Source organism: Manis javanica, chromosome 5 (assembly GCF_040802235.1).
Source record: "Manis javanica isolate MJ-LG chromosome 5, MJ_LKY, whole genome shotgun sequence".
In the NCBI taxonomy this organism is placed as follows: domain Eukaryota; kingdom Metazoa; phylum Chordata; class Mammalia; order Pholidota; family Manidae; genus Manis; species Manis javanica.
In genome coordinates this window covers 117,245,066-117,267,048 of record NC_133160.1, presented here as the reverse complement: position 1 = coordinate 117,267,048, position 21,983 = coordinate 117,245,066, and the positions used below count along the sequence as shown (strand labels likewise).

At 36.0% G+C, this 21,983-nt stretch overlaps 1 protein-coding gene across 1 annotated transcript; it reads left to right on the top strand.

The window, feature by feature from the left end:
- The first annotated feature begins 19,747 nt into the window (after positions 1-19,747).
- UTP3 (UTP3 small subunit processome component) lies at positions 19,748-21,507 on the top strand. Its single transcript, XM_017655650.3, has one exon. The coding sequence runs from the start codon at positions 20,025-20,027 to the stop codon at positions 21,441-21,443; it is 1,419 nt and encodes a 472-aa protein (XP_017511139.2). The 5' UTR covers positions 19,748-20,024; the 3' UTR covers positions 21,444-21,507.
- The last annotated feature ends 476 nt before the right edge of the window (positions 21,508-21,983 follow it).

Below are 21,983 nucleotides of genomic sequence, written 5' to 3'. Positions count from 1 at the left end.
CCCAGACAGCTAACAAACTAAAAACAATCACAACTGCGGTTGAAGTCTGAAATTTAAATGCTGCACTGGAAAGAAATGGACAACTCAAACTTAGGTATTTTCTTCCAAAGTATCCCCCAAAAGCCATGCTTTGATGTAATCACGTTTTATTTTACATTTAGTCTATATAACGAAACCAGAAGACTAATAATAATTTCAAGGCAGGAGTCCATTAACAATGTTATATATGGATAAATATAACTTAGGTAATAAAGTTTTCAAATCAAATATATGATGTTTGTTGTTGCCTGGAACAATAAATGAAGGGAAGAAGAGGAAGAATGAATTAAGGTCCTTTAAGGTTCCAATTGTATCTTATGTCAACTTTTCTTCTAGACCTCCATTAACGAAGCTACCAGATTTAAATATATATATTATATATCAAAGATATATAAGATTCTGATTACTTTCACTATTTTATAAGCTCAGACATGGAATTGGAATTAGAAGCAGGTGGATACTAGATGTATCAGTTGCCACCTTTTAATATGACAGCATTAAAGCAGACCTTGTGCTTGTTCATCTATCTAGTCACACCTTTCAGAACTGTAAACCCAGAAAATGATTTTCATTTGAGATACCTCAACAGGAAAATCCATCACTGCAATATTTTTTCTAAATTTTTTCCATTAATTAATGTAAAAAACCCCACAAAAACAAATCCCTGAGCTTTCGGACAGGGTATCCCTCTACTCCTTGCCCCAACATGCTAGAATTTCCTGTCCTGTAGGCAGAGCTGTTTCCAAGAACATGTTGGTTACATTTATATGCAACATCAATTCTACGTTACTTTTGGTTCTCAGTTCTCTAATTTTTTTAAGAGTCTCCTAGAATTTTGAGAGGTACTAAAGAAATACTTCAGGATCCTAAGTAGGCAAGCAGATTTCATAGATGGCAGCCAAATGAAGGCTGCTAAAGGCTAGCACATAATTGCTCCCTTCAGCCAATTATATTGAATGTCCTGCAAGAACAAGGTATCAAGCACTAGAACACACAACATTGCTGTACTGTCCAAATTTACTCTCACTTTAATTTCTATCATAGGACTTAGAAACTATTTAGGGTTAAGAAAACATACTGAATTAACACAATTCTATTATATCTATAATTCAAGAATTATATCTATTAGAAAAAGAAACAGATCTGAAAGCACATTATTTTAGTGTATGATCAGGATGTCAAAACAAGTACAAACCACTTAGGAGCTCCTCATCTCTAACTGTAGTTTCTAAACAACTGATTTATTCTATCACTCCAGAAAGAGTAATTAGAAATCAGCTCTTTTTTTTTTAAGTGATTATTTCCTTGAAAATAACTCAATGCTAGACTGCCTCCCCAAAGCAAGTTGCATAAATCCTTGGGGGCAAATTAAATCTTCCCCAAAAACTTGTTTTTTATAAAAGCAAAGATTATTTTATTCATAATTACCAAGCTAAAGAAAAGCTCTAGATTTGGTGTTTCTATTCTTTCAGTCCAATAGTTTTGTATTTCTATTATATAAAATATTCATCTAAAAGAAATTATTTTAATAAAAATGTGGTGTAGAGATCCAAGTGGCACTTTTGCCACCAGAAGCAAGTTACCTATACATACAGCACGGGGTCAGGACCAGTGTTGCACCAAGTGTGGTCCAGAAATCATCTTCCCTAGAATCATTTAGAGTACTAGTCAAAATATGGATTTCCCATACACCCTGATACACCCAGTCAGAATTTCTGGTGCTGTGACCTTTAAATATGCATTTTTAAAAAGTCTTTCAATTGATTCTGATATACACTAAAACTTGAAAATTTGTAGACTTGAAGCCTGTGGGAAATGGGGAGGAAATAACTAGCAGCATTAACTATTTATGGAAGAACAAGAGGTTAAAAAAGGTAAATTTTTTTAAACAAATTAAAACAACTTATAAAGGATTAGGGTTAGGGTTAGGGTTAGATTAATTGTTTCACAATCTTTTTTGGCACTAATCAAATATTTGTAAATAACAGGTCCTGGTTTAATTTTTAAACCATTTCATCTCCAGTTTTACTTGTTTTCTTCCCCCTAAAAATGTGAATAGTAGAACTTTTTCCACACAAATGAGTTAAGTAACTGGGAGTTTGGTCACATATTTGAAATTCTTCCCCAAAATGGTTTATTTTTCTACATTTATATGTAAGATTCTTACATAATAAGATGTTCAGTGATAGACTCATTTGGGTGAAAGAGATCTTAAATTACCTTCTCACCTTCTTTATTCCCACTTAAGTTTTGTTTCGATTTCCTGTACAGCAGACAGTCTGATCAGCATCCGTTTAAATACCATCTGAAATGGGCCAATGCTTCATTTACTATGGACAGAGCTTATTATATTTGGACACTCAAATCATGACAAAGACTTCATTCTCTTGGGACACAGAGAGTACACTCTCCTTGTTTTCCTCCTATCTCATTGGTGACTCCTTCTCAGTCTCTTGCTGAACTTTCCTCTGAATATCTAGGCTTGATCCACAGCTTTCTCTTTTCTCTTATCCTCTCCCTAATTAATTTTATCTGATCCATGGCTTTGAATGGAGGACATGCTGTGACTCTCATATGTATAACTCTGTATCTTCCCTTGCCCTCTGAGCTCCAAATTCCTATATCCAACTTTCTATTTGATATCCCCACTTGGCTACCTCACAGGTAGCTAAAACTTAACTAGGGAAAACAGTACTCTTGATGACCAAAGCACTCCTATTCTAATCTTCAGTCTTCCTCATCTCAGTAAATGGTACCCCTATCTACCTGGTTGCCAAGTCAAAACTCTCTTTTATTCCTCTCGTTTCTCCTGCCCCACATTCAATTTACCACCATGTCCTGTTGGTTTTATTTCGTGAATATATCCCAAATTTATCTGATTCTTTCCATTTCGTTGCCATCCTAATCCAATCCTCCATTCTCCTTCCTGGACTACTACAATAACCTCAGTAATAAAAAGTGATTTTTCCTTTGCCCCAGCATTTGTAACTAGGGCTCCCAGCTGACAAATGAGAATGGGAAAGTACCTCAAATTCTAAAGAGTCAGACATTTCTTCCAAAGCTTAACAAGAGGCAACAGAACTCAATTTACTGCCACCAACTACCACCTGACCAACTCCTGAGTTCCCTCCTCCAGTCTTTACGGGACTTTGGAGGGAAAAAGAGGAATGACATCATATGAACTACTGGCCTTGTGAAAATAGTAGTGTTTATGGTAAGAGACTTTGCCCCCTTTATTCTTAGGAGAGGGAATAAAGGGTGCCCTTCTCTCCCCAAAGCCAAGTGAAAGAGAGACCCAAGAAAATACCTCAAAGAGATCAGGGACCATACAAGAAGGGGAATTTTAGGAGCAATATAGAAAATAGTTAATAGAAAGGAGTCTGAGTATGACTGCTTGAGTTTATTTCCCATTCCACCACTTACAAGCTGTGTGACATTGGACAAACCATACATAAATCATTTAACCTCTAAGTTTCAATTCCTCTACCAGTAAAATGGAGATAATAACAATACATATTTCATAGGATCTTTGTGAGATTTAACATGTATTATTATATATAAGGAAGTTAGAACAGATCTTGGCAAATGGTCAGCTATAAAAATACTAGTGATTTTTATTATCATCATCATAACCATTATAATCATCACCTTTATGTTGGCCACTCCTTGCTGAGTTGCAGCAAATGCAAACCCAACCTGGGGCTATGAATTGCAATGAAATTTGAGGAAAACATTCTTGGGTAGGCTTAACATTTCCCTTTGGGTTGTGGGCATGTAGGAACATTGAAACTGATATGTGTTCATGCTATATGATCCTAAGAAGGTATGAGCGAAAATATCCGACAAAGCAATAGTAGTGAAAACAGTATGGTATTGGCATAAAAACAGACACATAGACCAAAGGAACAGATTAAGAGGTCAGAAATAAATATGCACATTTATGGTCAACTAATATTGGACAAAGGAAACCAGAATACTCAATGGAAAAAGGATAGTCTCTTCAATAAATGATGTTAGGAAAACTGGATTTGCACATGCAAAAGAATGAAATTAGACCCCTATGTTATACCACTCACAAAATTTAACTTCAAATGGATTAAGGACTTAAACATACAACTGAAAGCATACAACTCCTAGAAGAAAACAGGGAAAAAGCTCCTTAACATTGGTTTTGGCAATGATCTTTTTGGATATGATACCAAAAACACAAGCAACAAAAGCAAAAATTAACAATTGGGACTACATCAAACTAAAAGGCCTCTGCACAGCAAAAGAAACAATCAACAAAATGAAGATGGAATTTACAGAATAGGAGAAAATATTTGCAAGCCATATATCTGATGAGGTCAATATATAAAATACATAAGAAACTCCTACAACTAAATAGCAAAAAAAAAAAAGTCTGATTTATAAATGGGCAGAGGACTTTTTTCCAAAAAGACATTTTTCCAAAGAAGGCATACAAATGGCCAACATGTACATGAAAAGTTGCTAACATCACTAATCACCAGAAAAATGCAAATGAAAGCCACCAGATACCACCTCACACCTGTTAGGATGGCCTGTGTCAAAAAGACAAGAGATAACAAATGCTGATGAGAAGATGGAGAACAGGGAAGTGTGGTGCACTGTTGGTGGGAATGGAAATTGGTGCAGTCACTATGGAAAACACCATGAAAATTCTTCAAAATATTAAAAACAGAACTACCATATGATGCAGCAATCCCACTTCTGGGTAATAGCAAAAGGAATATCCAAAGGAAATTAAATCACTACCTCAGAGAGATATCTTCTCTCCCATGTTCACTGCTGCATTATTCATAGTTGCCAAGAGATGGAAACAACTAAAGTGTCCATCGGCAGAAGGATAATGAAAATGTGAAAAATCTATCTTCTATATATATATATATATATATATATATATATATATATATATATATATATATACACACAGTGGAATATTTTTCAACCACAAAAAAAAGGAAATCCTGCCATTTGTGACAACATAGACCTTGAGAGCATTGTGCTAAGTGAAATAATTCAGACAGATAAAGACAAATACTGTATCATGTCATCTATATGTGGAATCCAAAAACAATGAACTGATAGCAACAGAGAGTAAAATGGTGATTTCCAGGGACTAAGGGGTGGGGAAATGGGGAAATTGTTGGTCAAAGGGTACAAACTTCTAGTTATAAGATGAATACCTTCTGGGGATCTAAATTACAGCATGGTGACTTTAGTTAATAATATTGTTGAAAGTAGAGCTTTAATGCTCTTGCCATAACCACAACTAAATGGAAATTATGTGAGGTGAAGGCTGTGTTAACTAACCTTATTGTGGTAACCATTTCAGAATACATGTGTGTATCAAATTACTGCATTGTACATCTAAACTTACACAATGATATATGACAATTATTTGTGGAAAAAGAAAAAGCATATATCGAGAGTTTTTCTGACTTGGGGGTGGTGGGAGGCAGAGGAAACATGGAAGAAGCTTTATTTTTAATAGCTTAAAGATGGAAGCAACCTAAATGTCCATAAACAAACTGGATGAACAAATTGCAGTATATCCATTACTCAGCAACAAAAGTTAATTAACCGTTGATACACACAACATAGACAAATCTCAAAATAATTATAATTATTCTGAGTGAAAGAAGCAAAACAACATATTAAAAGAGAGTATATACTGTGTGATTCCATATTTTTATATATATAATATTTAAATATATACAATAAAAATACATAACCATGTACCTTAAAATATTATTTTAAAATATTTCAAGTGTGATTATTTTTATATTAAATTTGTATTAAATCAAATATAAAATATGTAACATTTTAATATAAATAATTCTAAAAAATGCAAGCAAATCTATAGTGACAGAAAGCAGATCAGTGATTGCCTGGGAAGGCAGGGACAGGGAGAGAAGAAAGGGAGGGAAAGATTACAAAGGTACATGAGTAAACTTTTAGGAAAGATGATCTGTTCATTATCTTGATGGTGGTTATGAATTCATGAATGTATAGAAATGTCAAAACTTATATTGTACCATTTAAATGTGTACAGTTCAATGTATATCAATTATATCTCAATAACATTGCTGAAAAATTCCCATCTTCAGAATTCAGGGTTTTTCTTTAAGTTTTTAAATATGATATTAGGTTTCCCTTAAATTTCCTTTATCAAATTGAGAAACTTCCCTTCTGTTCCTAGTTTGCTGAATATTTTTTTAGAAATTCATATTTCATTTTTTCAAATACTCTGTATCTACTGAAATGACCATATGATTTTCCTTTCTTGGTTTGTTAATATGGTAATTTTAAATGTTAAATTAACCTTGAATTCGCAGGATAAACCCCTTACTCAGGATGTAACATCCTTTTTACCAACTGATGGATTCAACTTACTAAAATTTTGCTTAGACCTTCTGCTTTTATGTTCATAACAGATATTGATCTGAGATGTTCTTATCTTGTAATACCTTTGCCTGGTCTTGTTATCAGGATTTGCTGGCCCAATAGAATGAATTTAGACATATTTCCTCTGGTCTGATTTTCTGGAGGAGTTTATAAAAATTAGTAAGATTTTTTTTCTTAAAATGTTTGGCAGACTTGTCTAGCTTGGATTAACACATAGTCTACAGGCACACACCTGATCATCTACATTTGCTCTCTTACAACACTAAACTATGTTTTCTACCTTTATCTTGCATCTACCTACCACTTCAGCATTTTATTAAAAATAATAATAATAATAATAATAATAAAGGGAGAAATGTGGTATCCACATATAAATCAAGTATAAAAATCAAACGAATATTCATATTTGAACTGATTGTTTATAGTTCATAATGCGTGATCAAAACCGAAAGTTTCTGTGATGACTGCCCTTGTACTGTTCACCATGTAAGAACTTATTCACTATGTAAGAACTTGTTCACCATGTAAGAACTTGTTCGTCATGCTTCAGAAGATTGGAGACTGACGAGAATTAGGCTTGGGGTGGATTAATGATTGTGCATTGAGCATTGACTCCCCTATACAGAATTTTATTGTTGTTAACAACCATTTGATCAATAAATATGAGAGATGCCCTCTCAAAAAAATAAATGTTTGGCAGATTTCCCCAGGGAAGCCATGGCCTGCAAACCCAAGGCAATGAGCTGGGGCAACTGCAGAGGTCTCTTCATTCATTTCCCATCACTGTCTTTCATGCCCAACATCCAATGTCTTAAAAATTATTGTTTCATTAATTTTGTCAGGGTTTTTTAGTTGTTCAGGTGGGAGGATATTTTTGGTCACTGTTATACCATCTTTGCTTCTAATGGGATGTTGAGATATGTTTTTAGACTGAACTAGACTTTTGTTTTAACAAACTATGTTTTTAGAGCAATTCTAGGTTCACAACAAATAAACCAGATACTTAATAATGGAAAATTATCAAAATTAGTGAACTTCATAAAACATTGTCAAGGGACAGCAAAGTAAAATGTAATCATGGTAACTTGGAAGTAATGATTAGGAGAAAAAATGGTTTCATATTTATAACTCATTCAACTATTCACTGCTCCAAACTCTTCTCTACATCCAGTCTTACCCCCATAACTCAAGGTCCCTGCAGAGATCATCAGCAGAGAGTAACCTTTTCAAAAGGTAAATCAGATGTTATCTGACTTAAAATACTCTACAGGCTTCTCATTACACTTAGAATAAATTCAAACTCATTATCTTGCTTGATTTCCCACTGCTCTCCCTTTCATTCCCCGTTCTCCAGCTACTTCTGCTCAGGGCCTTTGTACTTTCAGGTCCCGCTGCATGAAACACTCTCCAGATTTTTGCATGAATGGTCCCTCATGATCAGTCAAGCCTCAAGTCAAATGTCACTGCTTCAGAGAGAATTTCCCCGGGTGCTAATGATTCTAACCAAGCACCAGTCAGTGTCACATTACCCTATTCTATTTTTTTCACAGTGTTTATCATTTGAAATTCTTACCTTATTTACTATCTGTTTCTGCTCCTTGAGGATGACATTTTCTTATTGCTCACTTCCAAGATGCAAGCAAAAGAATGCCTAAAATACATTGAAGAATTAAGGCTGAATGCAGAACATTTTCACAAGGAGCTGAGAACTAACTCTAATTTTAGGTCTTCTAAAATATTAAGTCTCTTTTGGACAGGCTCCCTATTTTCAAGGTTGCTTTTTAAAGAGTAGTATACCAATATATACACAATAGTCCAAGCATTACCTGACCCAGTACAAAACAGCAGAACTGTAAAATTTTTCAATATATGCCATTTAAGATACTATATTTCTTTTAGCAGCTATGTTACACTATTGGCTTCTACTAAGTGTACAGTCAACTAAGATCCCCTTTTACAAAATAAGTGTTTCTATAAAGTAATAGCTTCCCCACATTTAATACTTAAACAGTGGGATTTAGAAATGAAATTTAGCCTGGTCCCTACGTTTTACCTTGCTAAACTCAGACCAACATACAACCATCAATTTTTTTTAGTCCAGATTCTGAAAACATAGCATGTTAGTTGTTTCTCCAGCCTTACAGCATCTACAAACTTGAAACACATGCCATCAGAATCTTTAAGTCATTTTTTAAAATGTTCAATAGGATAGTATTAAAGATAGACTTCAATGGCATACATCTAAAGTCCCACCTGTAAGCCAACACCAATCCATTAATAAGCACAGTTTGGGTATAGTTGTTCATTTTAAGTTAACTTATACTATTATAAAGGCTCCAATTCTCCATTGTATCCATAAGGATAGCATGAATACTTATCATAAATAATTGATTGCTCTTTAGCTTCTATCTTTAATATCATATGTTTTCTCCCCTTGAAAATTTTCCGTAATGTAAAAGGATCCTTGATATCCTGGCATCTCACCACTTAAACACTTAAAGGAGATGATGATATTTTTTAATAGCCATCTTGGTTTTAAATCCAAGATAAAGCTGAACTCTCCTGTTTTCCTTTTACTTTTAATGGATTAAATTCTGTATTTAGTGTAATACTTCATTGTTTACATTTGTCCTTGAACTTTTTATGAAAAATAAGTTTTGGTAATGAATGGCATTTTCCAAATAAGCTCCGAAAACACAGCTTCTAAAATATATTACAGGGTCAGGAACACAGCCTTCACACCTTCTCCATATATACTGTATCTCTACCTTCTATGCTTGTGAGACACTAAACAATACAAAGCAACTTTTGAATCAACCCAGAAAAATAAACTGAGGAAAGATACTATTAGCACTGGAAGAAAGATCTTGTACCAAGAGAAGCTAACAGCAAAAATGATCTCCAAGAGAAGTGAGGCATTCAAAAGTGGGTAATTCTTTTTTATGTACATATAAACACAATAAAACTAACATGTCATTGCTACCAGTTTAAACATCTGGAAGGTCCCTAAACACCCTATAGTCCTTCAAAGTTCCACAACTCCATTGTACATAAAGTTACTCACAAAGATTATTAAAGAGGGAGTTCTTCTATGATCAAAGTGAGCTAAAGCCCTTGATCTGATTTGCAATCTATTCCTCCCCACAAAAATCCTGGCTGTGTTGCTAGGTCTTCCTAAAACTCCTGTAGAACACTCCTCTCCAGTTCCACAAGAGCAGACATAACTTACCACAAATCATTATCAACAAAAGTTTAAAGATAGGCATAATAATGTTAAGGAGTATACAAGCAATTACAACTGCATTTGTAAAGCTTTATTTCTTAAACTGAGTAGTAGTATATGGATGTTTGTTGTATTATCCTTTACAACTTGTATATATTTCATAATAATTGAAAACAGTTAAGAGTTATTATTTTTTAAAAGACTAAGTATCACTCCAAACAATGCATGCCTTTCCTCTCTCTTTCAGAATGTTAACTCTGGATCTATTTTGCAGATTAAGAATAAATACTGGCCCACATTTTGCATATTATTATAAGTTAAGCAAATTCTTAGGACTGAGTGCAGATTTAAGAATATTAAACCTATTTCCAAAATTAACTTCTAATGTTTAAAAGTATATATAATTACATTTTACACGATACTTTTGGCAAATAATTTTGTCACTTACATATTTTAGATATCAATTTCTAAAAACCAATATAAAAACCAATATAAAACACATGTTAACCTTTGAAGTAGTTAGGTAATATTCCATAATGTTGATACATGATGGTTTGCCAAAAAGTCTCTACTACCCCATTTCGGGTTACGCCACTTACTGTTATATCAAAAACTACTTTTCAACAAATGTATGCTGCAGACCTAAAATATGTCTGACACGTTATGCTCTTGATACTAAGGTACAGATGACCATGACCCACGAGGCCCTGCCTCCCCGGAGACCTTATCTAGCGGGGAATACAGATAAGAAAAACAGAATAAATAAAAGTGTCACAGGGTGTGATAAATGCGATGAAGGAAATAAATAAGGTAATGTGATAGAAAGCATGGGGGGTAAGGTTGAGGTAGTCTATTTTAGGAGACAGCCTTGGGAAACAAATGAGAAGGAGCCTGTACTAGCTTTCTATGCTGCTATAATAAATTACTACAAATTGAGTGGCTCAAAACAGCACAGATGTATTATCTCACAGTTCTGTAAGTCCAAAGACTGGGTAGGGTCACCTAATTCCTCTGCTCCAGTTTCCAAAAGTAGAAACAAGTGTGAGCCAGCCTGGCTCTTATCTTGAGGCTCTGGCAGAAAATCTGTTTCCACGTTTATTCAAGTTGTTGGCAGAATTTGGTCCCTTGAGCTTTTAGGGCTAAGGTCCCCAGTTCCTTGCCGGCTGTCAGGTGGAGGTTGTTCTCGGCTTCTACATGCTGACAGCATTCCCTGGCTAGTGGCCCCTTTGATCTTCAAAGTTAGCAACAGTAGGTCAAATTTTTCCCATGCTTCAAATCTCTCTAACCTCTGCTTTTGCCTCATCTTCTTGCTTCCAGCTAGGGAAGTTTCTCTGCTTTTAGGGACTTATGTGATTACACTGGATCCATCCAGATAATTGAGGATAATCTCCCCATTTTAAGGCTTACACCTTAATCACATCTGCAAACCTTCCATTGCTATGCAACAGGTAACATATTCGCAGGTTCTAGGCATTAGGGGATGCACATTTGAGTTCGGGAAGGGATATTATTATGCATCCAACAGAGTCAGACAGACTATCTTCCAAGAAGAAAGGAAACAGCAAGTAAAAGACACAAGAAGGGAAAGAGTTTGGCCTGTGCAGGACAAAGCAGAGAGGAAGGCCCCGGAGCTGTAGCCAAGGGAAGGGAAAACCACAATACATGACACCACCGACTTCTGTCTGAGAGTTACTTTTTTCCTATTTGAATTATACAACTATAGAATCTAGTTTGAATTTTAGAAGCATTGTCCTCCTAACTTCTAGTCCATTTCACCTCCCACAAAATCAAAAAACATTAATATTACTGATTTCATATCTATGTAGAGAAACTGCTTCTAATTGACATTTTTAAGATCCTGAACATTTTGGTTCTTGCCTACAGAAGTTCTTCAAATACTGATCTATGTCCAATCCCAGTAAAATTTGTATTTAGATATCAGGAAGCAAAAACTAAATTTAAAAAAGAACTCAAAATATAATGAAGAAATTTCATGGCCAAATTCTTTTTAAACATGAAAAAATTAAGACAAACAAAAAAACTGAATTCTTTTTTCCAACGGCTTTCCACGTAGACTTTTAGGGTAGTGTTTTGTGGTTAAATGTTTATAAGGAGAACTGCACCTGTGCTGTGGTCTGTTTTTAAATAAGCTCGCACCTGCAGTGGCTTTTCATAGAATTGCTATTTGGGATATTACATGCCAGTCATTTGACCATCATGCAGAACTCTTTCCTCACCACACTACCTTCTGGGCAGGTCCTAATTTAAAACAGCCTATTTCCAAAAATTCATTTAAAAAACAACAGTTTAGATTTCACAGTAATTTCTCTAGAGACACAATCATAAAGAAGATTTCCAGAAAATCCCTCAAACAACATGCTCCTTTCAGTGTAACACCCCCAGTGGTCTGGTCCCTCGCTGCTTTGAGAAAATCCTGCTCTCATCACTATGTCTGCTTTCCTTTCCCTATATATTATTTGCTAATTCCTGTTTCAGAATCTTTTTTTACTTTGTCATTTTCCTCATCACAAATTTCTTTTTCCTTCCTGCCAATCCTTGTCAGAAATCCTAAAATCTTTAAAATTACTTTTAGTAAATCTTCCCTGCTTAATGTCATCCCAAATCTGTTCACTCCATTACTCTGTTTCTTCATTGCTGATAAATTCATCTTATACCTCTTTATGTCATTTCATAAGAATTGGCATAGTATCACTTTTATGACTTTTCTTCACATGTGTATAATTTATTTCTTATACTAAATTAAGGCTTTCTGGATGCAGAGAGAGGCTCATAAAGACAAATAGCAACTGGCATCCAGAAAGAATACAAGGAAATATCAAAAGGTAACTATAATGACTCAGTTAGGAAAATGAGTGAGAATATGACATTTTTCTTGTTTTAACTCCTCTATTCAGAATCATTATGTATAAGTGCCATACTAAGTCTGTTTTCCCTAATATAAGATGAAAGGATAAATCCATGGTGGGGAACATCCAGTCCATTATTTTAAATATATCTGATGAATACTTTCAAGACAGTCAGAGTAATTCCTTTGTATACCTCTCAGAGTTTCAAATAAGTTGCTTTGGCCCAAAAGGTGTGTAATAGTTGATGATTTTCCAACTAACTTTGCAACATTAGAGTTATAAATGTATCTTATATTCTAACAATTTACAATACTTAAAACAACATAATACTTAACACTGCAAAGACATGTCTAAAAGAACACACTGCCTCATCCTATCTTCCTACTAAATAAAGAGCAAAAGCTCTGGAATCTAATTCCCTGGGTTCAAATGGGATGTTGGTTGGCTATTTAACCTCTCTTTCCCTCAATTTCATCTATAAAATGAGCATGAGTGTAGCATACCTCATAAGACTGATGAGAACTATTAACTGTAAAGCACCTAGAACATGGCTTTAACATATAAACACTCAATTATTTTAGTATTTATTATCATTTCTTTATGTTGAGAAAAGACAGCATCTTCTCCCAGACTGACATAAATGCTAAACTATTATGGTAGCAGAATAGTGACCCATTAAAGATGTCCACATGCTAATTCTCAGAACCTACAAGTATGTTACATTCCATGGCAAGGCAGGATGTAGGTTGCAGATGGAATTAAGGTCGTTACTCAGATGACCTTCAGATGGGGAAATTATCCTGGATTAATCCGTTGGGTCCAACATAATCACAAGGGTTCTTATAAGAGAAAGAGGAAGGCAGGAGAGTCAGTGAAGAGGTGAAAGAGGTTTGAACTGTTGGCTTTGAAGGTGAAGGAAAAAGCCACGAGCCAGGGAAGGCAGACAGAGCCTACAAGCTGGAAAAGCAAGTTTAATTATCCCTAGAACCTCCAGAAGGAATGAAGCCCTGGTGACACTTTTTATCCCAAAGAGACCATGTCAGACTTCTAACCTACAGAGATGTATGAATAATACACTTGTATCATAAGCCACTAATTTTGTGGTAGTTTATTACAGCATCAACAGAAAATTAATACAGCTATATTTTGGGCTCATAATTTCCTTGTATAATTAGGATGGCCACATATTTTTATTTAAAAGAATTTCCCGTTCAACTGAAATAAAGTTACCATTGTAGCAAATATGCATAGATGGTCTGTAACACTAATGCTACTTGCCTGGCCCTTAAGTCAAACAGTTACTCATTCCTTTATCTGTTCTTTCAGCAAATATCTATTGGCATCTACTCTACGTGGCAGGGATACCAGTGGAAGAGACAGGCAAGCCTTTGATCAGAAGGGTTTGCAGTCTTTTGGGTAATGATAACACAGATTTCCATGATGACAAAGCCCTGCCTCAAGAGCGTAGGCAGGGTCAAAGAAATTCCCCCAGAAGAAGTAATGTTTATGCTGAGACTGAAAGATGCATAGAAGTCAGGCACAAAAGGGACAAATATGATCAAGAGAATATAAGGTACATAATTTAGAGCTGAGAGAAAACATTACTATGAGAGGAAATGAAAGTTCAATTTGGCAATATGAGTCCAGAGACCATGTTTTAGATGTTTCAATGCACCTACCCTTATGCACTTATTACAGTTCTGTGCAAAATTAAGACATTTTACATGGATTTAAATTTGGCATTATTATATGATATGGCAAGAGAGTCGTGATTTTGTACAGATAAAGATATACTTGATTATTAAGTCATTCAGTTCAGTTCCTGAGCAACATGAAACAAGTTTTCAAGTATAATATCAGAATATTATCAGTGAATTACATTTATATGAAAGGAAACACTTAAGTAATGTACTCACCGTGTTTTAAGTACTGTATAACAGAACATTAGTTGTGGCAGTGATCATAGTGTTAAGTAATACTCTAATATGGCAATCATTGTAGACAAAAATAAGTTGAAAAACAATAATTTGCAGTGAATAAATGATTGCACCAAAATCAGTGAAGAAAAAAAAACCTATAAATATGTCCATAATTAATCAACAAAGGACCAACAAACCAATCTCTGAATATCCTTTAATTACACTTTATGATTATTTGCCTATAGTCTGAACACACCTACTACATTCATGCTTTCCCAGGCCTCAAAACAAAACTAGAGAGATGCAAGATGGCTGATGCCTCCTGATTCTCCTATTTTTCTGCCATTATATTGGGTGAAATTGGTACCATATTTCTGAGTAATCTTGGTCTATAAATTTGAATGTCCAAGCTTTTTCAATATACACTGAAGCATAAATGCATATGTCTCTGGACCCTACAAGTTTTTCATTACTGATAAAATATAGACTAGGAAACAGTATAATGAGTGAGGCAAATTTGGGTTTAATTACCAGTTATTTAACCTTGGACAAATTACTTCACATTTCTGAGCCTCATCTGTGAAATGAGGAAAATAATGGCATCCTTCTCATAGATATATTGTGAGAATTAAATAAGAAAATGTACTTAAAATACCTAACACAGTGACTGATACATAATTAGTATCTCCCAAAATATCAATGTTATTGGCAATAGCAAGTGGAGAAATCCCAAACAGGTATTAAAATTTTGAGCACGATACAAATGTGGATCAATCACACATGGAGGCTCTATTCAGATGTATTTTTTTTTGTCATTAGCAATTTTTGATGGCTTAGTTTCACATAAGTTTAGAGGTCTTAACTTGAATAGGTTTAAATTACATACTTAATTGAATATAGCTCATTTATTAATACAAACCTTTTAAATTTGACACAAAATAACAGATAACTATCATCAAAGATAAATACAACTGCAATAATGGCAGATAGCACATGTACCCCTTCTGGTCTACTAGTTCATGTATACTAACTACTAAGGTAAAAATAATACAAAGCCTTATTTTGTTTGGCTTTAGTTAAATATCAGATACAGACCCATGTTCTAATTGAAAGTGGAAGACCCCCAAATATCTTTCTCTAGTTCAGATTTTCTTCCAAGTTTCAGACCCAAATATCCTCCTGCCTAGTAGACATTAGAACTTGAACTTTTTCACAGACATGTCACATGCAGCATGTCCAGTGCTTACCTTCCCATTTCCTGCCAACCTCAGCCTCTTTCCGCCTGAATTTCCTACCTTAGTGGAGAGTACCATTATTCACTGGGTTGCAAGAAAACTTTAGAATCACTGTGACTCCTCACCCCTCACACTTAAATAGACACTAAGTCCTATTATACTGTCTCCTAAATAGCTCTTAATTTGTCTACTTTATATATCATTATTTCCAAGGCCCAAGTTTAGACACTAAAATTTACCTCCTAGATGACTGTAACAGCTTCCACTAACTTCCTACCTGTAATTATATCTCTTTCCATCAACTCCCTAATTTTACCCTGTTTAGAACCCTCCAATAGCTCCCCTTTCCTCTTAGCATAGAGTCCCAAGTTATCTCTCAATACCAAAAATAGATACAGATCAATGTCCCATTTGCAGACTGCTTATTAAATTCTTAGGTTGTTTTTAATAACATCTAATAGTTAAAATAATTCAATTTAACTCAATATTTGATTCATTTTTTCTCAGTACTTACTATGTATAAGTAACTGTATTAGATACTGGAAGGGTTACAGAGATAAATGTTGATATATCTGGCATAAAATATAAGACAAGCATATTAACAGTATTCACACAATGGAAAAACATAGAAGTTAAAATCCTAACACAGGAGGAGTTAAAGGGCTAACAGATGCTAATGGAAGGAAGCATATCAGAAAAATGGCCTGGAGAAGATATGATTTTAGCTGGACCTTGAAGGCCACCTAAGAACTGAGATGTGGGGGCAGCATAAGCAAAGGTCAAGAGAAAGAAATCTCAAAAAGAGAAAAAATAAATAAATTGGGGCCAAATAGAGGCAGCTCCTGAATATCAGACTAAGAGCTAAGGCCTTTATTCTATAGAGAATGAGGGCTGATGAGAAAAAAAATTCTATGTGAACTGTATTTCAAAAGACCTTCATCAAAACTATAAATATCATTGAATTAATAGTTAATATGCAAATAATTATACCTGCAAGGCTCCTCATGATAAAGAAAAATAAAAAGGGATTACATAGTATAGAAAATAATTGCACAGCATTTAGTTGGGTTAGAGTTTAGAAGGGAAAGCAATGACACTATTTCAGTAAATTCTTCATTTTGCAATTAAAGCTACCAATCCAAGTAATTTTTAATTAAATGCTTATAAGAGTTCATATATTTATCCTATATTTCAGTAGTTCTATATTTTACTTCCAAATCACTTGTAGGATTCTTGTGTCTTTAAATAGATACAGACCTTAGTTGCAAAAATAATCTATAACCTACTAGTTTCAGAGTAAGTGGTTTCCAACAGAAATGAAAGCAGATGGTAACTATACTTCATCTCTTCCATTTTCTCTGTTACTACCTAAAAATAATCCCTTCTTTTTTGCACCCAAAAGTAGCTCAAGGAGTTGCTGTGATTATATTAAATTATCTAAACATGTTGATAACTATTAACAAGAATATATTTTCCCATTATTACTCTCATATCAAATTATTTTTGCCATTACAACTTCTCTGACCATTAAAAAAAACTTCTAGTATCACAACCTAGTTTGGGATGCTGGTATAAAAGTAAATACGTTTTTAACTATTAGCATAAGTTAACAAAAGCATAAGTGTGTCATCTTTTACGTGTTACTTTTAAATTTTAAAAAAAACCTATGTTTATGACTAGAGAAGCACGAAAGACTCTGTAATCATTGTTAGAAGCTCCGATTTTGATATGCTGACACCGAAATGTACTCTAGTACCAACCTAGATTTTAGGGATTTTAAAAAGGCCTACATGAATCCAGACTTAATGGGGACTCATAGTTGTAGGGAGGGAAAGCAGTTAAGTATAGAGGTAATACGTGAAACATTAAAGGAATGTGAAAGAGGAGATTCTTTACTCTGACTGAGAAGGTCAGAAAAAGGCTTTTAAGGTGACATTTAAAATTAGTCTTAAAGGATGAATAAGGGTTTTCTAGAAACTGTAGAAGAAACATATGCAAAAGAAAGGAGGAAAGAGCACAACCTACATTGTATATCTGCGTATGTGTGTCTGTGTGCACTGTGTGTGCACAAGGCTACCTCACACGTGGTGGCAGTGAATGTGTGGTAAGATGGAAGGTTTAAGATATATGGAAAAGTCAAGTCATAAGGAATATGAACTTGATCCTATAGATGTTGGGGAGCTTTTAAAGGACTTCCAGTTAGGGACAGATATGGTCATTTTTTTGTCTGCTTATTTGTTTTCTTAATTGAGCTTTAGATGCAAACAGTTAATTATCTCCTCAGTTCCTGGCTCCTTATCATTATTGGTCCACAGAAAGTTTCTCTCCTATTCATTCTAATCTCCAAGTCTCTTCCCATTCTTTGCCCCTTGAAAGCAATTATTCTTTTGTATTTAATGTATAATATTTTGTTTACATGTTCTCAAAAAATGTATTTTTATGCATGCACTTCCAATTTATGTGAATAGTACTGTATTACATATCTTGCTTTTTACTTTTTTCCCTAAGCACATTGCTTTTAAGATCAATTCATGTTGCTATGTGGATACATAACCCAGTTTCCCACTACTGTGTAGTTAAGATGACCATCTAATTTATCATCCAGATCATGAGAGTAAAAGGGGGTACTATTAATAATTACACTGGAATAACAGGTTAAGCAGAAATGTACTACTGGGTTAACCAAGATGTTTGGTCACCCTATGCTCCTAGATTCCATGATTCTTATCCATGATATTTTATTGATCTATTGCTCAAGGATGGGCATACAGGTTGTCTCCAACTCCTGACAATCAAATAATAGCTTTTCAAACAGCCTCATACAGATCCCCTGTGTGAGAATTTCTTTGTTAGTCAAAAATATATCTGTAATGACTTGTAAATTTATGACATAAGTAATTGTGAGAATACTGAAACTATGAGCAAAGACACAGAGGGGGAAATTGCAAAGCAAGGTTTGGAGAATAGAGTAGTAGAGCACTTAAGTAACAAGGCATGGCAGTTGTAGGGGAGTAATGAAAGGTATGGCTGGAAAGATTGCTTTAAGGCAAAACTGTGAGGCCATGTACGTTGTAATCATTAGCTTGATACCAACTGACAGTCATTGAGTTTTTGAAGAAGGGTGTGGAATGATGGAAGTTGTATTCCAAGAAGATGTATCTGATGATGCTGAGCAAATGTACAGTGGAGACTGGAAACGAACAGACCTATTGAGAGAATATTTGAAAGCCGGTATAATACAATAGTTAGCTATAGTAGTCTGTATTCTGAAGCCAGTCTGGGTTCAAATCTAGTTCTACCATTTACTAGTTTTATTACCTCATTTAAGTTCTATGTGCCTCATTTTCCTAAATTAGAATTTTAATAATACCTTCTTCATAGGTTTGAATGTCGAGAGCTTATCACAGTACTTTCACATAAAAGCTGCTCTCAATGTTAGCTGCTATTATTACTATCACTGCAATAGCCCAGAAGAAATTAAGATCAATTTAAGCTAACCTAGTGGTAGAACACCTTCAACACCCAAAACTCACGCCCTGGAGAGAGCATTCTAATACCACCTTCCACAGGAAGAAAATCGCCCCTAAACTCTCATAATGAGGCAACGAAGGTGTTCTTTAAAGAAACCTGTTGGCCCTCGTGGAGCTTGTTAACTCCTGAGTCAGGCATCGCAGTATCGCACTACTAAAGACTCAAAATGATAAGTTATAGTTGCCACGGATAGAATGGTTACATGTCAAATGTCATTTAACATTTGCTCGTTTTCTCTACACCTGTTGGATGCGCCCCATACGCGTACGGTCCAACTCACTGGAACGCCCAGGAGCCTCTCCCAGGCCTAGAGGGAAAGCGCCCTCTACTGGCCTCGTGACCTCGCCGAGAGTTTCGTCACGACCCCCCACCCCCCACCCCCCGCCCTCTTAGCCACGTCCAGGATCGCGAGAGTAAGAACGGAAGTTTCCCTAAAGGGCTCTACGGAACGGAACTTCCAACACACATTGTTCCTACACGGAAAGATTTTCAATTCACCGGAATCTGTTGGCGTTAGAGGGCAAAGAGAGAAGGGAGGTGCTCTTAACGTAACTAAGCTTGAGGGACCTAGCGGAAGTCCTGGTTCACGCGCCGCTAGGAGAGCATTCGGAGGACCGGAAGGAGGCGGAAACTCCGGCAGCCGACCGGAGCGCCCGCAGGCTGGAGTGGAGGGAGATCGCGTGGCTGTTTAAGGAGGCGAGTCGCAGCTGTGCGTGGCTGATGTGCGAAGGTCTTAGGTGACCGAAGCCGGACGCTGGTGTATAACCGTGGACCGCGAGTCATGGTGGGGAGATCCCGGAGGCGTGGAGCGGCCAAGTGGGCAGCTGTGCGAGCCAAGGCAGGTCGCGGCCTTGCGGACGAAAATGAAGATGATTTCGAATTACCGCCCTCACCAGGTGACTCCAGCTACTACCAAGATAGGGTAGATGATTTCCATGAGGCCCGATCGCGGGCCGCCTTGGCGAAGGGCTGGAACGAAGTAGAAAGTGGGGAGGAGGCAGATGGCGATGAGGAAGAGGAGGTGCTAGCCCTAGATACTGCCGGTGAGGACGAAGACGGAGAGAGTGCGGGCGATGAGGCGGAGGAGGAGGAGGAGGACGGTGGGAGCTCCGTGCAGGGGGAAGCTGAGGCCACCTTGGATCCCAGCTTGTCATGGGGTCAGAAGAAAAAACTTTACTATGACACGGACTATGGTTCCAAGTCCCGAGGTCGGGAGAACCAACAAGAAGTGGAGGAGGAGGAAAAAGAGGAGGAGGAGGAGGCACAGCTTATTCAGCGGCGCCTAGCCCAAGCCCTGCAAGAGGACGATTTTGGGGTCACCTGGGTGGAAGCCTTTGCAAAACCAGTGCCTCAGGTAGGTGAGGCAGAGACACGGGTCGTGAAGGATTTGGCAAAAGTTTCAGTGAAAGAGAAGCTGAAAATGCTGCGAAAGGAATCACCAGAGCTCTTGGAGCTGATAGAAGACTTGAAAGTTAAGTTGACAGAGGTGAAAGATGAGCTGGAGCCTTTGCTACAGTTGGTGGAGCAAGGGATCATTCCACCTGGAAAAGGAAGCCAATACCTGAAGAACAAGTACAACCTCTATTTGAACTACTGCTCCAACATCAGTTTTTATTTGATACTGAAAGCTAAGAGAGTCCCTGCTCATGGACATCCTGTCATAGAAAGGCTTGTTACCTATCGAAATTTGATCAACAAGCTGTCACTTGTGGATCAGAAGCTGTCCTCTGAGATTCGTCATCTACTTAAACTTAAGGATGATGCTGGAAAGAAAGGACTGAAGCTAACAGTGAAATCCACCAAGGCCAAGCCAAAATCTGTTGGAGAGACTGCTGCTTCAGCTGTTACAGATCTCTCTGATGATGATTTTGATGAAGAAGCTGCACTGAAATATTATAAAGAAATGGAAGCCAGGCAAAAGTTGAAGAGAAAGAAAGAAGAAATTAGTACTGAAGAACAGGCTTTTGAATATCGAAGTGCAAAGCGAGCCATTACCAAGCAGATTGCTAAAAATAGAGGACTAACACCTAGGAGAAAGAAGATTGATCGTAATCCCAGAGTGAAACACAGGGAAAAGTTCAGAAGAGCGAAAATTCGGAGAAGAGGCCAGGTTCGGGAAGTTCGTAGAGAAGAGCAACGTTACAGTGGTGAACTATCTGGTATTCGTGCAGGAGTTAAAAAGAGCATTAAGCTTAAATGAAGTTTTTGCTTAGCTGAAGTTTTTTGGCAATAATACAGATCAATAAATTTTTATTTTTAACTGGTGAAGTGATTGTATTTATTACACCTAGCCTTAAATTTTAATTGTTGTCAACAGGGAGATTTGTTTGAGTTATTGATCAATTTTTTTGTCCTTAAATTTATAATGTCACTAAAAACTGGGAGCAATATGAAGGTGCTTAGGAAAAGAGATGGTGTTGAAAGAAGATCTCCAATATTCTGTCAAATAGTAGTCTAGGAAAATTGCACAGCTAGTTGTGGAGCAACATTCAAACTTAGAAAACTTTAATAATTTTTCATATAAAGAATGTTCCTTTTGGCATTCTTATTTGTAAGTCTAAAAAATAGTTCTGACATACTTCATTTACCTATGTATAATTCTTTAAAAAGATACTTGTTAATAAATAGGCTTAACGTTAACTTAAGAATTTTGCATATGCTATGTGATAAAAGCATGGGAATGTAGAGGAACTTGGGTAAAAGCGGGAAGAGATATGCCTTAGTTGCATTAATCGTGAAT

Excerpts from the sequence above, each read along its gene's own strand:
- UTP3 (XM_017655650.3), top strand. The coding sequence starts at position 20,025 with ATGGTGGGGAGATCCCGGAGGCGTGGAGCGGCCAAGTGGGCAGCTGTG.